Raw genomic sequence first — 15,739 nt, 5'->3', positions numbered from 1 at the left:
TCTTGTCCAGCCCTCCTCGGGAGCCTGTGAGGGTCGCCCCTGGGAGAGGGCGCCACCGGCTGTGGCCCCAGAGCCTGGTGTGGCGATTGGCGGCTCGCACAGAGCCGGGCTTGTGCGGACTGCGGGGTGCTGGCGCCCACATAAGGGCATTGTTTGCCGAGGTAAAAGGGGTTTTTGTCTCCTTCTGGAGACTGGACAGAAGGAGGAACAATTTCCCCCATTCATCACTAATTCCCCCATTTGAATAGCAGTGCATTGCCCCACGTTACATAGATGGGCACGCAGTCCTCCCCTGCCCATAGGCATTCCGGGCACAGGTGGTGGGCCCTGCGTCCTGCCCAGACCGGGGAGCTGCCCTTCGCCGGAGCCAGGGAGGCCTGGTTTTGTGGAAATGCTTGGGAGGGGTGCATTCCCGCCGCTTCCCTGTGGCCCCGCACTGCACTTGTCCCTGTCACTGCAGTCACAGGCTGGGGGCCGTCCTGTCTTGCTGGCATTGTTCGGGGCTCTGGCTGGCCGGCCGTGGGTGGGGTGCCCACGCTGGAGGGGCCTCCTGGCACGGCTGCACAGATAAGGACCAGGTGGAGACAAGAGGGTCACTTCCAGCTCCGTGTCCCGTGCCTGGAGGCCTGCACCCCCAGCAGGCCCAACTCCTGCACTCCGTGTACTGGGCCCTTGGTGCCCATGGGGCCAGCTGGGTTCTTTCACAGGATCATAAAGTGTCAGAGCCCAAGAGGGCGTCAGCGGCAACTCCCTAGACTGCAGATAAGAGGAGCCAGGGAGGCAGGCTGTGCCCAAGGTCGGGAGACGGCGAGGCCGCGCACCTGCTCCCCCAGCCCTGCTCCTCGGGCAAGGGTTTGCGTGCGTGACTCCCTTAAGTCACATTTTTTTGGAGAGGGTCGGGAGGAGGAGAGAACTAGGAATGGATCAGAGCCCAGCGTGCCCCAGCCTGGGATGTTGATGTTTCTCCCTCTTTCTTCTTTGCCCACACGGTGACAGGCAGGTCTCTGGGCCAGGGCTGTGCCGGGCGCTGGGGGAGGGCGGGCCCTACAGCCAGCCCCTCCTGGGGTTGGGGTGGCCCACAGTGAGGAGAGGGCCAGTGGAGGCTGCATTCCCTCGGGCGCTCCCGGGGGCAGGACCGTGGATTACTCAGAGACCAAACCAGGCACACGTGATACAACCTGCCTCCGGCCAGCTTTAGCGGTTGAGGAAATCATTGGCTCCTGTAACCAGAAAGTCTAGGGCCTCCTTTGGCTTTTGGGCACGGACGGATTTAGGGGGGATTTGTCTGTGCCAGCTTGTCAGCCCTGCCTTCCGGGTGAGGGCCTCCCTGCTGAGTGGGCTCAGCAGGCCCCTGTGGTGAGGGGAGGGTACTTCTCCCCAGTTGTTCCTGCAAAAGCCCCTGGACTGACTTTCATGGGTCGAGCTTGGTCACATGCCCACCAGGGATCGCTGTGATGGGCTGTGCTGACTGGCCGGGCCTGGGACACATGCTCACCCTGGAAGACTCGGGGTGCCCTCACCAGAGGAAGGGGTGTGGTTTCTGGAGAGGCAGGAACGATCCGGGGCAGCTTACCGGGGCGCTGGGCACAGACCATAGACATAATATGTGAGAAGGTGATAAACACTCTGAAAAAAACGGGTAAAGGGGTCAGTGTGTCAGAGTGGGGGCAGGGAGGTCTTACTGGGAAGGTGACCTTTCAGCAAAGCCCTGGAGGGAAGGGAACTCACAGTGTCCCGAGAAGAGGGAACAAGGGCAGAGGCCAGGGCACACAGCCAGAGCGGGTGACAGCGGGGGTGGGGGGCTGCCAGCAGGGCCCAGTGGGCCTGGGGAGAGTTTGGCTTCAACTTGGGGGTTTGAACTCAGTCCGTGGACTGGGGCCGGGTCATCACCACTGCCTCAGGGGCCTCTGGACAGATGCAGCCGCTGCCTCGTGGCCTCTGGACAGATGCAGCTGCTTTTCTTCTCCTCAGCAGCCCTCTGCCCTGCTTTGGTCAGGGGGCTTCAGCCCTTGCCCCAGGGCTTTCTCAGCATTTTCCTTGGAGGCTTCTCCCAGAAAGCCTGCCCTGCCTCCCACCTGCCTAGCAGCCACCCTAGCTCCACCCTCCCTGGGGTGAGACCCGCAGCGGGTGGTCCAGAACTGGGGCCTCGATGGCCGCTGCAGTCAGAGGGGGCTTCCCAGAGGAGGAAGGGGTTGCAGGGGGAGGTGGGGGGACAGGAGGGGCGAGAAACTCCAAGGCTCTCTCCAGAGCCCAGCGTCCTCTAGAACCTTATGTTTGGTTTTTTGCTCCCTAGAGCGTGAGCTCCAGGACAGTGACCACCCCCATCTTTTCACCTCAGTGTCCCCAGTGCCCCACACAGGCCTGACACCCAGTAAGTGTTCGAGAAAGGAAGGGACGAGGGCAGGAACAGCATCTTCCCGGCCCTGTCCCTCTCCCACCTCCCTTTACCGTGCCCACCTCAGATTTGGCACCGAGCTGGGCTCCACGGGGCCCCCGGAAGCCCACAGTCCAGCCTGGAAAAGCCACGCTCGGGAAGCATGTGCGTTACGAAGTGAGAAGGCCTGGGCGGGGGCAGGGAATCGGGGTGCTTTGTGCCGGGTGCTGTCTACTGACATGGCACCCACTTTGAAAGGAGGCGAAGGGGTGTCTTCAAGGATACACAGCCCCGCTGCATTCTGCCTAAAGCCCATGGCCTCCCTCGTCGGCTGGAAGTGGACCCCAGGTTGCAGGCAGCCCATGAGCAGGTTAAGGGCGGCATGTTGGGGGCGGGGGGAGGCACTTGTGACTCACCTATGCCCCAGAGGAGGGCTCTGTGTGTGTCACTGGGTCTCCCTGACCCCAGATGCAGAGTGGAGGCGCGAGAGGCTTGGCCCGTGGATACATGCGGCGGCAGTAAATGGAGCTTGTAAACTGGAGCCCGCTGGCCTACTCAAGGACTTTTGCTTTGCTTTGTTTTGGGGGAATTTTTTGTGGTGAAAAATTTTGTAAAACATAAAATTTGCCATTTAACCATTTTTAAGTGTACAACGCGGCAGCGGTACATTGACGATGTTGTGCAACCAGCACACGTTATTTCCAAAACAGAGTTTTCATTACTCTAAACAGAAACTCTGTAACCATTAAGCAATAACTCCCCATTCCGCCCTCCCCCAGTCCCTGGTGTCCCCTCATATACTTTCAGTCCCTCTGAACATGACTGTTCTAGATACTGCATGTAAGTGTCCTCATTCAGTATCCGTCCTGTTGCTTCTGACTTATTTCACTTAGCGTAACGTTTCCACAGTTCATCCATGTTATAGCATGTATCAGAGTTTCATTACTTTTTATGGCTGAATAGTATTTCATTGCATAGATAGACCACGTTTTGTTTGTCCGTTTGTCCAGTAAGGTTTTTCAAAATGTGAACAATGTAAGTCAGTCACCAGTATTTAAAAATCTGGACATTTACATAATGGTGCATATTTCCAGTTTCTTCTAAAAACTTGGAATGCACAGCTACAGGAGGTCAGGGCTCCTGGCCTCTTGGGTCTCATCTGCCCAGCCACTTCCCCTATCAGACTGAGGCGGCATCTGCCTACTCGGAGGGGCCGTGCCACCATTGGAGCCAGTGCCTGAGGTGCACAGCCCTGGGGTGAGGGTGTTGGCAGCTCAAGAGTCTGGGCCAGCACCCTGGGCTCCTGAGCTGGAGGGCCCTGGGAACACACACACGCACCCGTGCACACACTCACACCCACGTGCGTGTGTCCTCACAGCACCCGAGCCTCCTTCATGCTCATGCCTGGAGATGCACAGGGCAAGAGGGTCCATCCTCCCTGGAGGGAATCTGGCCGGGAGGCAGGCAGTCAGGGTGCCACCTCTGGGCCCGTTCCTGGTGTGATGCTGCAGGAGGCCGTCGGCCTGACGCCCGTGCTGAGCATAGTGACAGTTGGCTCTCTCTGTGCTTGGTGTGGTGCCCATTGACCCTCCTAGTAACCCCTCCTTCCAGAGGAGGAAGACAAGGCCCTCTGAGGTCAAGCAAGTGGCCTTTTGGGGGTGGTGCCAGGATGTGAAGTCACACGTGCAAGGTGAGCTGAGAATGGGCACCGGCCAGAGCTCAGAGGAGCTCAGACAGTTGGCCAGGATGGGTGTCAATCCTTGCCCTTCAGCTCCTTGACCCTGGCAGAGACTTCTGAATCCCGGGTTCTGGGGCTTCTCTGGCAACGGGCCCAGCCCTGGTGGGGAGGTCGGCAGCTCTCAGGACTGACCCTGAGCCGCTGAAGGAGGCATGAAGTATCCCTCGGAAGGATGGGTACCAGGCTGGGCTCGGAGCTCTGAGTACCTCCTTCCTAGGGACAGCGGAGGAAGGAGGCCTGCTCTGAGAAGGTAGCGTTGAGCCAGGTCTTGAAGGTGGACTGACATTTACTGAGCTGGAAGCAACACGGCAGGCAGGCAGCAGAGCCCAAGCAGAGGCCTGGAGGTGTGAGGCTTCAGAAGTGGCCCAGGATAGTGGGACCTGGGCTGGGGGAGGCTGCAGAGATCATGGGACCAAGAACACACCCGGCACTCTTGCCGACTCTTCTTGGGCAGGCTGTGGGGAGCAGGAAGGTTAGGGAACAGGGGAGTGATCATTAGACTGGTGCTGGGAAAGGGTGGGGTGACCGAGGGGAGCTGGGGTGCTGAAGGGGGAGGTCGGCCAAGGAGGCTGGATGGGGTGGGGCTGGGTTGGATGTGGTTTGGCAAGTTGGTGGCCCATTCACTCTCTGTGTGTTTCAGTAATGTGTGTCTGTCCCCCCAGGAGGGCTGGCATCTGGGTCATAGTCACTACTTTGTTTCTCAGCCTGGGACAGAGCCAGCACGCAATAGGTGCTCAGTAAATACTACTCACTCTACAAATATCTAGGTTGGTCGCTGGAGACACTGCCAGAAGAAAACCAGACCCATCTGTGATTGAGGAGGAGGGGATGGGCAGTGAGGTTCCAGACGTAGCAGGGCGGCTAGCCTGGGGACTGTGGGATGTAGCTGAGCAAGGCGGGGGGATCTTTGAGGTGGCTTTAAGTAGAGCCTGGAGCTGCCCTGCAGGAGGATGGAGAGAGCAGTGACTGCCCAGAGGAAGAGGGGCAGAAGGAGGGGCATCCTGGCCCAGGGGACCTGCGGCAGCCGAGGGGGAGGGGTGCCATGGCTCGAAGGCCTTTCCCATCCCCCTCTGCCCTGGGCCCTGGCTGCTTGATGGGCAGCCCGGCCCCGCCCCTGGGCAGCCGGGAGGCCAGTGATTGGTTGGCGAGCTAGAGCCGCTTGGTCACCATGGGGACGCTCGGAGGTGCGCGTGCCCAGTGCCCAGCACCAGGAACTAAATCTTCATAATCTGCCGGCTGGGAGGGTGGGGGTGGGGTCGTGCGCGACCCTGGCCTGGGGGAGGGGGTGGCCTGGGAGGCGGTCAGGGCTCACAGTGGCCGCCCCTCCCCCACCCACTCAGGTTACAGGTGCAGAGCCGCTTGGGCACCTGGGCGCCACCAGGAACCACGCGGTACTCACCTGACAGTGACCCCGGGAGCTTGAGCGTAGCTTGGGCCTCTGCCTTCTCAGCTGATCAAGCAGGAGGCTGGGGCAGGGTGGGGAAAAGGGGCCTGGAATTTATCTGAAGTGTCTAACCCCCTAGTTAAAAGTTTGTCCTCCTAGGTCCCCCAGCAATGCCGCGCTGTCTGCAGCAGGGGGCGCCCTCCACAGGGCTTTGTTGGGCTGTCACTTCAGGAAAGCAGGGATGGCCCAGGAGGTGCCAGGGATGCACCCGCAGCCCTGGCTCTGGGTGTTCAGTGCCATGTGGCCGTGCACCAAGGGCAGATCTCTGTCTGCACAGGCTTGGCCTGGGCGTTTTTGCTGGAGGGAGTGACTAAGGGGCAGGGGTGTCACAGTGGAGCCAACCTTCCTCAGGCAGAGGATGGAGAAGTTCGAGGGTCTGCTGTGGGGAAGGGGTCCTGTGGGGAGAGGGTGTAAAGGGGCAAGGCAGTGGTGAGCTGGAGGAAGAGGGGGGCACTGGCCAGGCCCCATGCAGCCCCTGGCGTGTCCGAGGACCTCTGGACCTGCGGCAGGCAGGTCACACTTGAGGCTGCAGCCACTCACTCCCTGGCCCCCGAAGCTGGATAAGGCTTTTGTGGGGTGGAGGGCAGGAGGCATGCTCCATGGCCGCTCCGCCCTGATGGCCCCAGTTTCTGGCAGAGGGACCCTGCCCCCACCTCAGGCTGGGGCAAGGCTAGCCTCTTGGCGCCCCCAGCGGGGACGGCAGCGCTCACTCACCTCCTGCCCAGGGATGCTCGCGAGGACGGCACAGGGCAAGTACCCCCTGTGGCTGCCGTGGCCACGTACCTGGGGGGAGGGGGGGTCTTGGGGGCCAGTGGGTGCTGCGGTGGAGCCTCACACCCAGGCCTCTCGTTTCAGACGACTCCTCCTCCGAGAGCGGCAGCGGCAATGGCTCCTCCACCCTGAACCCGTCCACCTCGAGCAGCACACAGGGAGACCCCGCCTTCCCCGAGATGAATGGCAACGGCACCGTGGCCCCCGTGGACTTCACCGCCACCGCCGAGGATCAGCCCATCAACCTGTGCGACAAGCTCCCGCAGGGCTCGGCGCTCGGCACGCCCTCCTACCCCTCCGACGCCGATGGACTGCGGAGCCGCGTCAAGTACGGGGTGAAGACCACCCCCGAGGTGTGTGGGGCTGCGGGCTGCTGGCCCGCCGGAGCTGGGAGCCTCTGCCGCGCCCGTACACGGCAGGGCTGTGCGGGGCTGACGTGAAATCACGCGTACTGGGGTTGTGACACCAAGTCAGGGTGGTAGCCGTGGCTGCTCTGCTATCATTGTCCTGGGGAGGCTCTGGAACGGGAGACCGCTCAGTTGACCTCGAGCAAGCCCTCACTTCTCTCAGCCTCCACCCCCATCTGTGAAGTGGGGTTGTTGGCCTCTGCCTTGGTGGACGTGGTGGGTGACGTGTGGCCTGGCCCCCTCTGCCTCCAAAACAGTCTGCTGTGAGGAGCAGCAGCAAGTGGGCTGCATTCAGCACAGAGGCCCAAGGCCTCATGTTTTCTCGCTACTCTGCATGCCTGTCCCCATTCTACAGATGGTGCAGAAAAAAGGTGAGGCCTTTGTTTGTGGCCCCAGGGATGTGGATGTGTGAAACTCAATAGACCAGGCTAATGGGGGGCGGACAGGTGCCCCACCGTTTGGCGCTCCCCTACCCCTCCCCTGTTGCTTCCGAAAGCCACCTCCGGGCCACGGAGGTCTTCTGCAGCAGTGCAGTGCGGCACCGGCGGCGGGAGCTCTCCCGGGGAGTGTTTTCTTCTGCCCGGGCTAGGGGGGCCAGAGGTGCCTTCTCAGAGCCCTACACTCCTGGGCTGCAGCTACTGGCCCCTGCACAGGTTCCTTCCCCTCCCAGGGCCTGTTTTCTCTTCTGCAGAGGGTGTGGGGTGGGTGCCAGTGCTGGCTTCCAGTGACGTGTCTCGTGGGAAGGTTCTGTACAAATGAACGGTGTTCAGTCGTCGCTGTGTGTCTGAGCCCAGGCTGAGGGACAGGTACTGGCCAAAGCACTGTCTTCCCTTCTTTGACTGGGTCCCAGGGGCAGGCACAGCTGCTGCCTCGGCAGGCAGAGAGCCAGAGGGGTTGAGTTTGCCACCGTGGTCTCAGGCCACATGTGTGGACCACGGAAGTGAGACGGGAGCACGAGTGCCACCGATAGTTCTTCTGTCTCCTCTGACGCTGGCAGAGGATTGGCCAAAGAGCACCTGGGAATGTGACTTGCCCAAGGCGCCTTTGACCCTCCGTCGAGAGTCTGACACAGCCCACTGGGAGGCCAGAGGACCTGGGTGTCCTTTCCCCTTCAGAGTCTATGTGTGGATCAAGAGATGGGCATGGGGCCAGGGACCCTGGGAGGGCTGACCCCGGTGGGTGTGGTCACATGGAGGCTGGTGGTGGCAGCTACCGTGGGACAGGGCACCAATCAGTGTCTGTCTTTGTACGTTTGTCAGCAAGAGCTGTATGCCGTCTGGGCCACTACGTGGCCACGTTGCAGGGTGTGATCTGCGGCTGTTGGTTTCCTGGGCCTGACTGCCTACTAGATGCCCACCTCCTTGAGGGCAGGGACTGTGTCTCCAGGACACTGCTAGTCAGGGTACCACTGAGTGAAGTCAGGACTGGACAAAGCCGCAGACTTTCTAAAAGGCAAATGACAGTGGTCCTCAGGGAGCCTTCCCAGAGCACGTGCAGCAGGGGGCAGGAGACCGGTTGGGAACTGAGCAGTAAAGGATGAAGAGGATGGAAAAAGCAGAGAGGAGAGTGGGGAAGTGCATTCCCAGGAGAGCTGGGGAAGGGTCTTGCTCCAAGAGGGGCTCAGGGGGTGGGTCCCTTCTCTACTGCAGGACAAGGGGCTGTGCCTGGTTCCCAGTGGGCTGTGCCTGGTTCCCTCTCCCCTTTCTACACACGCTCTGCATCAGGGCTCACGGTGACTTCCAGGGGTGGCGGCAGACAGGAGAAGCCCAGCCTGGGAGCTGCAGGGATGCCCTTTTGCCTGATGGGCCTGTCTCTTTGGCTGGTTCTTTCCCAGCCCATCTGTTCCTCATCCCCGACAGACAGCACACTCACTGCTTTTGTGACAGCTCGGTTGTCAGCTCAGGGTTGCAGCCCCTTGGAGACCAGGGAGGGAAACCCCGAAGCCAGAACAGATCTTGGCACAAGCAGGAGAGGCTGGCTGGTGGCGGGAAGGAGCCCTTTCTGTGTTTGCCTTTCCCTCGTGCGATGAGGCACATCCTGGCGTGGGCACTACTGCCGAGTAAACCACTGTCCCCTCCACTGAACTCCTCTGGGGCGCCAGGCCTCTGCATGTGTGGTTGTGGGCAGTCCCTCCTACGGCCGCCCAGGGAGGGGCGGCAGCATCGCTGGCCCCGTGTCACAGGGGAAAGGAGCAGAAGGAGAGTGACTTGCTCAGGGCCTTGCAGTGTGGCTCACGTGGCATCTGGGTGTGCTCGCCGCGCCTGCCCGCACGCTCACCGCGGCCTGACCCTCTGCCCCCCCCGCCCTCTCTCAGTCCCCCCCCTACAGCTCAGGGAGCTATGACTCCATCAAAACCGAGGTCAGTGGCTGCCCTGAGGACCTGACGGTGGGCCGGGCCCCCACAGCAGATGACGACGACGATGACCACGACGACCATGAGGACAATGACAAGATGAATGACTCCGAGGGCATGGACCCTGAGCGCCTCAAGGCCTTCAACGTGAGCGCCCGCCCGGGAGGGCTGGCTGGGGCGGGGGCTCAGCCAGGCCAGCCCTTCCCACAGCCTGTGTCTCCTGCAGATGTTTGTGCGTCTCTTTGTGGACGAGAACCTGGACCGCATGGTGCCCATCTCCAAGCAGCCCAAGGAGAAGATCCAGGCCATCATCGAGTCCTGCAGCCGGCAGTTCCCTGAGTTCCAGGAGCGGGCCCGCAAGCGCATCCGCACGTACCTCAAGTCCTGCCGGCGCATGAAGAAGAACGGCATGGAGATGGTGAGCCCCAGGCCCACCAGTCCCAGGCTCCCCGCACCCTCCCGGCCTCCTGGGCGCTTTTCCCACAGCCCTCCCAACACCCCTGGAAGCATTGTGGCCCCTCGTTCACAGAGGAGCCCAAAGCCCAGTGCCACCCTGCCCACCTCTAGGGCAGGGTCCCTGTGCCCTAACACTGGCTCCATCCCCATTCCGCCTGCAGACCAGACCCACACCTCCCCACCTGACCTCGGCCATGGCAGAAAACATCCTGGCAGCTGCCTGTGAGAGTGAGACGAGAAAAGCAGCCAAAAGGATGCGCCTGGAGATCTACCCGTCCTCTCAGGTGCCTGCTCGCCGCCAGCCACTGGGAGGGTGTCCTCAGCCATGCTGCAGATACTGCCACGGCCCCCGGGTGCAGAGGGAGCAGGGAGGGCGTCCTCAGAGGGGAGATGGAGATGCTGGGGGGAGGGGGGCGGCGGGGGGGAGTCAGAGGAGCCCAGACACAAAGGCCTTGCAGACCTAGGAAGGGAGTCTGGACTTCATCCCGAGCCCTGAGAGTGTCTTCAGCCGGGCAGGAACAGATGAAATCTGCCCTGAAGATAGATGAGCACATGGGGGGCTGGGGGAGGCCCTGGGCAAGGCAGCCAGGGGGAGAGGCAGAGTCCTGCAGGTGCCGCGCCAGGTCCCGGCAAATCTGGGGCCACCACCCACCCCCGTCCAGGGACCGTGGTCAGGGCTTGCTGCCCCTGTGGTTCCCCAGCGCCTCCCTCCCGCTCTGCAGGACGAGCCCATAGCCCTGGACAAGCAGCACTCCCGGGACTCCGCAGCCATCCCCCACTCCACCTACTCACTGCCAGCCTCCTCCTACTCCCAGGACCCTGTGTACGTCAACGGTGGCCTGAACTACAGTTACCGTGGTTACGGGGCCTTGGGCAGCAACCTGCAGCCCCCTGCCTCCCTCCAAACAGGAAATCACAGTAATGGTGAGTGTGGGACACCAGGCTCTGCGGCTCCCTGACCAGCTGCCTTGGGAAGGGGGCGGGGCAGGCGAGGAAGCAGCAGAGGCGTCCGGGAAAGTGACTCCTTCCTGGCACAGGGACCCTCCCCATCTCATAATCTTAGCCAGTCCTTAGCTTGGAAGGCAAGGTTAACAGGAACAGCGTTCCACTCCTTTCTTGCCTCCCCGGAGGCTTGCTGGGCCTCTCCCTGGTCCCCTGCCGCTGCCCCACACCCCCTCCACGGGCCACTGTGTGCAGTCCCAGCTAAGGCCCCGCTCTTCACCTGAGTTGAGCCCCTCCACACCCTCGTCTCACCCAAAATGACCAAGTCTCAGTGAGACGGTCGCTGGCCCAGCTCTTGCAGAGTTGATGGCAGAGCCAGGATTTGGTCCCAGGCAGGTCACCTCCCTCTCCAGGCCACCGCTTAGGACCTCACTTGTGAGATGAAGGTTCTTCTCTTTAAAAGCATTTCTTAGTTTTTAAAAAAAAATTATGTATTTTATTTATTTTTGGCTGCATTGGGTCTTCGTTGCTGTGCGCGGGCTTTCTCTAGTTGCGGCGAGTGGGGGCTACTCTTCGTTGCGGTACAGTGCGCGGGCTTCTCGTTGCAGTGGCTTCTCTTGTTGCGGAGCACGGGCTCTAGGCGCGCGGGCTTCAGTAGTTGTGGCACACGGGCTCAGTAGTTATGGTTCACGGCTCTAGAGCGCAGGCTCAGTAGTTGTGGCACACGGGCTTAGTTGCTCCGCGGCATGTGGGATCTTCCTGGACCAGGGCTCGAACCCGTGTCCCCTGCATTGGCAGGCAGATTCTTAACCGCTGTGCCACCAGGGAAGCCCCGAGATGAAGGTTCTTTCACCTAGGAGCAGGGTCCCAGCCCTTTCTGCTGCACTGTGGGGCCCCATCTAGGTCACCTGGGGCAGTGGTTAGCCGTCTGTCCCCCAACTCTAACCCCAGGAGCTGGTGATCCCCTAGGTGCCCCCTGTAACTCTGCCCAGGTGACTCTGATGCAGACGGAACACAGGCCAATATTGGAGAAACAGTCCCCAAAAGATACAAACCTCCCAATGGAGCTAGGTGCTGCCCTGAGTGCGGACCTCAGGCCCTGTCACACTGAGGCCTGGGTGGCCGGTGCGGCAGGGGAAGAGCGGGTTCCCCCGGTGAAGGGCAGCCTGGCGGCCTCCGGGAGCTGGCGGGGTCAGGTAGGGGTGATCCCAGGGCCTCTTGAGCCAGGTATCTGGATATAGTTCTGTGTGCAGCGGGAGCCACAGATAGGCTTTAACCAAAGGAGGCTATGAATGTGCTGTCTGCCCTTGTGGTGAGATTTTAACGGGGAGGACAGGAGGCAGAAGCAGTGTGCTTCGGGGGTCGTTCAGAGGCGAGAGGAGAGGCTGGGGGTGACAGCAAGTTGCCGCTTGACGAGTAGGTTAGAGGAAGGTGCCGCCCGCAGGCCAGGGAATTCTGGTTCTAGGTCTTGGCTGAGAATTCCTCTCAGGCCCTTGTCCTTGGCCACGGGAGACCCCTTACTGTTCCTGGGCAGCGATGGAGGCGGCTGGTCCCTACCCATGGCAGAAAGCCCAGACACCCTCGCTCACCTTGCCCCCCACCACCGGCAAGTACATGCGGGTCCCTGGAAGATTCCTGCCTGGGCTTAACTTCTCATCCTTTCCTAATGCCTCTTAACCTAAAATAAGAGGCTGCCTGGCCCTAATCCCTGAGGCTGAGGCCAGAGTGGCCAGCTGCAGCAGGGGTGAAATGGCTGTCCCAGGCGGGCTGCTTTCCTTCCAGGAAGGAGCCTATCTGACAGCCCTGCTGAGTGGGGACCCTGGTAGAGCGGGTCTGGAGACAGGTGTGGGGCAGGAAGTTAGAGCCCCCCCTGTTGCGCACGGGGAGAGTCGTTCCCAGGGGGCAGGTGATGGTGATAGGCCCCCACCTGGTACCACACAGCAGGGCCTGTCTCGGGCCGCAGCTGCCAGGGCTGCTCCGGCCTCTCTTGAGGGCCAGGCCTGCCGCCCTCCCGCCCTGTTCACACTTGCCAGAGAGGCTTCAAGAAAGGCCACTAGCTCTGCCCCTGTACCTCAGTCTCCCTGGTTCCTTAGAGGTGGGTGGTGAGGTCACGGAGGCCGAGATCTGCTCGCTGACCTCCTGCCTGGGGCAGTGGCGTCCTGTGAGCACTGGGTTTGGGTCCAGCAGTTGGAAGAACACCACGGGCAGTCCCAGTCCCAGTACCTTCCCAGCAGCAGCCCTTAAACGAGGGTTCAGTCCATTTGGCACCTTGGTTGGGCAGTCGTGTTGGTAGCTCAGAGTTCCTCACTTAGATCGTGGGTGGATCCAGGTCAGCCCAGATAGACTCAGGCTCTGCCTGTTTTACCCGGGGTGCTGGGCAACTCGCACCCGCTCTGGCCCCTCTAGCAACCACCTGGCCACCTGAGTGTCTGCCTGTAACCAGAGCCCTGGGGGAAGAGACGGAAGGCCTGCTCCGAGCATGGGAGTGAAGAGGACAAGGCTTGGGGGCGGAGTGAGGAAAGAGAGGAAGCCCAGGGCCGGCTCACACCCATGTGGCAGGCGGCTCCGGCCTTCCTCTGCCATCCCCAGCCAGTGTCTGGAGGGGACCAAACCCTGCAGCAGCCGGGAGCCAGCGCAGGCACCCCTGCCTGCTCCCAGACTATCCCAGCAGCACCCACGTGGGGGTCAGCCGCCTGCTTGGCTGCAGTTCCCAGCAGTTCACAGCCCCAGTCCTTCCTCCTGTGTTTCATTTTAACGGACTTCCCTCGACCCTCAGTTCCAAGGATGTTCCTTAGCAGGCCAGTTCCCAGGACCTCCTGCTTGACGTCCCTGTTCTCTGATTAGAGAAGAAATAACCCCACGTGACAGACTGTCCCATCTAGATTCCAACTTCCTTCCCCAGCTTCCTTTTAGCAGTAGTCGAGTTTCCATAATTTCTCCCAAGATGTTACTTCTGGTCTATATGTCTCCAGTGACAAGGGCTTGTCCATCTCTGTAGCAGCATAAAAACTATAGGGAGTTCCCTGGTGGCCTAGTGGTTAGGATTCTGGGCTCTCACTGCTGTGGCCCGGGTTCAGCGCCTGGTCAGGGAACTGAGATCCTGCAAGACTCATGGTGCGGCCAAAAAAAAAAAAAGCTGCTGCCACTGTAGGTGCAATAATGATTCAAACTGGCTTTCAGAGCCGGTGGGGTGGTGGGGAGCTGGCTGGTAACTGAGAACTGCCTCACACACCCTTGTACGATGATCTCTGCTTATGGGGGTTGGGGGCTGGGCAGGGCACAGAAGGCCTCCCAAGCAAGCTTCCGCCCCCACACCGCCAGATCCTCTCCTTTGGCGGTTTTCTTGCTGAACACCTCGAAAGAATGCTCAAATTCCGGGAGCTTCTGTGTCTCCTGGAAGCCCTTTCCCAGTGGGCCTCCGTAGGCCGAGCCGCACCAAGGGGTTCACCGGCGTGGCTCAGCCCAGAACAGTCTCCTTGTGCTGTAGCTGAGGGCCGGGGCCCAGGGAAGTTAGGAATCACCCACGGCGGGGTCCGGGCTCGCTGACTGCAGAGCCACAGCGCACCCCATAGAGCCGTTTGGGAAAGGTGGAGAGGAGACCAGGCCTGGTGGCCCCAGCACACACCCCCAGTGTGTTTCGGTAAGACTGCAGGCTCCCTCTTTGTTGCCACCGTTCAAGGGCAAAGGGGAGGTGATTTCTCCAGAGGGCCCCTCTGGGTCCTGTCTGACCTTCCGACCTTCACACACCCACCCCACGCTCTCCCGTCCCACCAGCATTAATCTTCCACCTCGCTTGGGCACAAGAGAACTTCTCAAAGGCAAGGGGCTTCGAGGTGCTGCAGCCCATCAGGAGGAGGCTCAGCCCCCAGCGCCTCCCTCCACCTGCCCCTCCAGCCGCTCCCGGCAGGGCGCGCTCCATCTGGCCGCTCCAGCCCCAGCCTCTTTCCCAGGCCCAAGCAGGGCAGCCCAGGGCAGCCAGCCTCTTTCTTGCTCTTCCCCGGCGGCAGCGGTTGAGAAACCCCTTCCTTGTCTCACGAGGCGCACACATGGGTGCTCCTTTTCCTGGCCTTCTGGGGCTCCAACTCTGGACTCCGTCCAGGGCTTTCCGCACCCTGTCCCCCTCGGGGGCGTCGGACCCCCACCTACCGGCAGTGTCTTAGCCGCCCCCTTCCCCGCCAGCTTGAGGCCGCCTCCTCCCCCGGAGCCCAGAGCCCAGAGCACGGAGACCTGCCTGACTGTCCTCAGAGAGCAGCCGAGGTGCGATGAGTGCCAGGGAGCTGGGCTCAGAGTGCTGCCCGGCCCGAGGCCAAAGCCTCCCCCCGACCCCAACGCAGGATCATCCTCGGGCTTAACAGAGAAGCCCACGTCTTGTCTGCAGGCCCCCTTCTAAGCACTGGGGTACAACCGTGGAGACAGACGAGGGCCTTGGGCCCCCACGATAGGGGAAAGGGTGCCCCTCCTCACCCTGGCTCCCCTCCTCACAGGGCCCACGGACCTCAGCATGAAAGGCGGGGCCTCCAACACCTCCACCACGCCCACGCCCACGCCCTCCAGCAACAGCACCAGCCGGACCATGCCCACCGCCCAGCTCAGCCCCACCGAGATCAGTGCCGTGCGGCAGCTCATCGCCGGCTACCGGGAGTCCGCCGCCTTCCTGCTGCGCTCAGCAGATGAACTGGAAAACCTCATTTTACAGCAGAACTGACCCAGCAGCACGTGGAGTGCACTACCCTAGGGAAGGAGGCTCTCCCAGCCCCGGACCGGCTTCCCGCCTCACCAGTTGGTACCTTTTGTTTTTTGAAAGAGGTGGATGCAGAAGAGCTGTTTCTAGCCACACTCCAAGCGCCTGAGACTCTGGGCACAAGGACACTTTTTTTTGGAATCTCACCACACGGGTGCTCTGACCTGCTTGGAAGAGGCCAACGGGGCAGCTTTGGAAGGGCTGGGGCTCCCCTGACAAGGCGCTGGGGCCGCAGCTGTATTTAGAATCATCTTCGTGGACCCTGATGTTAGAATCCCACCCCCAGATAATCACCTTTCAAGTCTTAGGTGAGCAGAATTGCATATTTATTGAGAAAAACAAAGTGGACCCTTTCTTCCTCTCCCCTTAGTAATTTATTTTTCTGAAAATGGATTCTTTTGTGTTTGTACAGATTGCCAGTCTGTGTCTGTCTGATCAGAAGGATGTATCCCTGTGACCTAACATTCCATATCACTACACTGGCGCGGGCTGGGGGCCGGCAGGGCTGGGGGC

The 15,739-nt window shown here is 61.1% G+C and overlaps 1 protein-coding gene across 2 annotated transcripts in view; it reads left to right on the top strand.

The window, feature by feature from the left end:
• NOL4L (nucleolar protein 4 like) overlaps positions 1 to 15,476 on the top strand; it is a gene marked incomplete at its 5' end in the record, with an annotated part of 125,543 nt that extends 110,067 nt beyond the window's left edge. The window contains 6 exons of one of the 2 annotated variants that reach the window (XM_082671647.1): positions 6,412 to 6,662; positions 9,049 to 9,234; positions 9,314 to 9,505; positions 9,705 to 9,827; positions 10,266 to 10,467; positions 14,970 to 15,476. In XM_082671647.1, coding sequence (XP_082527773.1) covers positions 6,412 to 6,662; positions 9,049 to 9,234; positions 9,314 to 9,505; positions 9,705 to 9,827; positions 10,266 to 10,467; positions 14,970 to 15,190 — 1,175 coding nt within the window. In that variant the 3' untranslated portion in view covers positions 15,191 to 15,476. Of the gene's footprint in view, positions 1 to 6,411; positions 6,681 to 9,048; positions 9,235 to 9,313; positions 9,506 to 9,704; positions 9,828 to 10,265; positions 10,468 to 14,969 lie in introns of both variants that reach the window. The other variant, XM_082671646.1, reaches the window with a different exon arrangement.
• Between the last annotated feature and the right edge of the window lie 263 nt (positions 15,477 to 15,739).

Source organism: Grampus griseus (assembly GCF_964374135.1).
Source record: "Grampus griseus genome assembly, chromosome: 14".
NCBI classification, from domain to species: Eukaryota; Metazoa; Chordata; class Mammalia; order Artiodactyla; family Delphinidae; genus Grampus; species Grampus griseus.
Note: the sequence above shows the minus strand (reverse complement) of the source record. Positions and strands in the feature narration are given on the sequence as shown.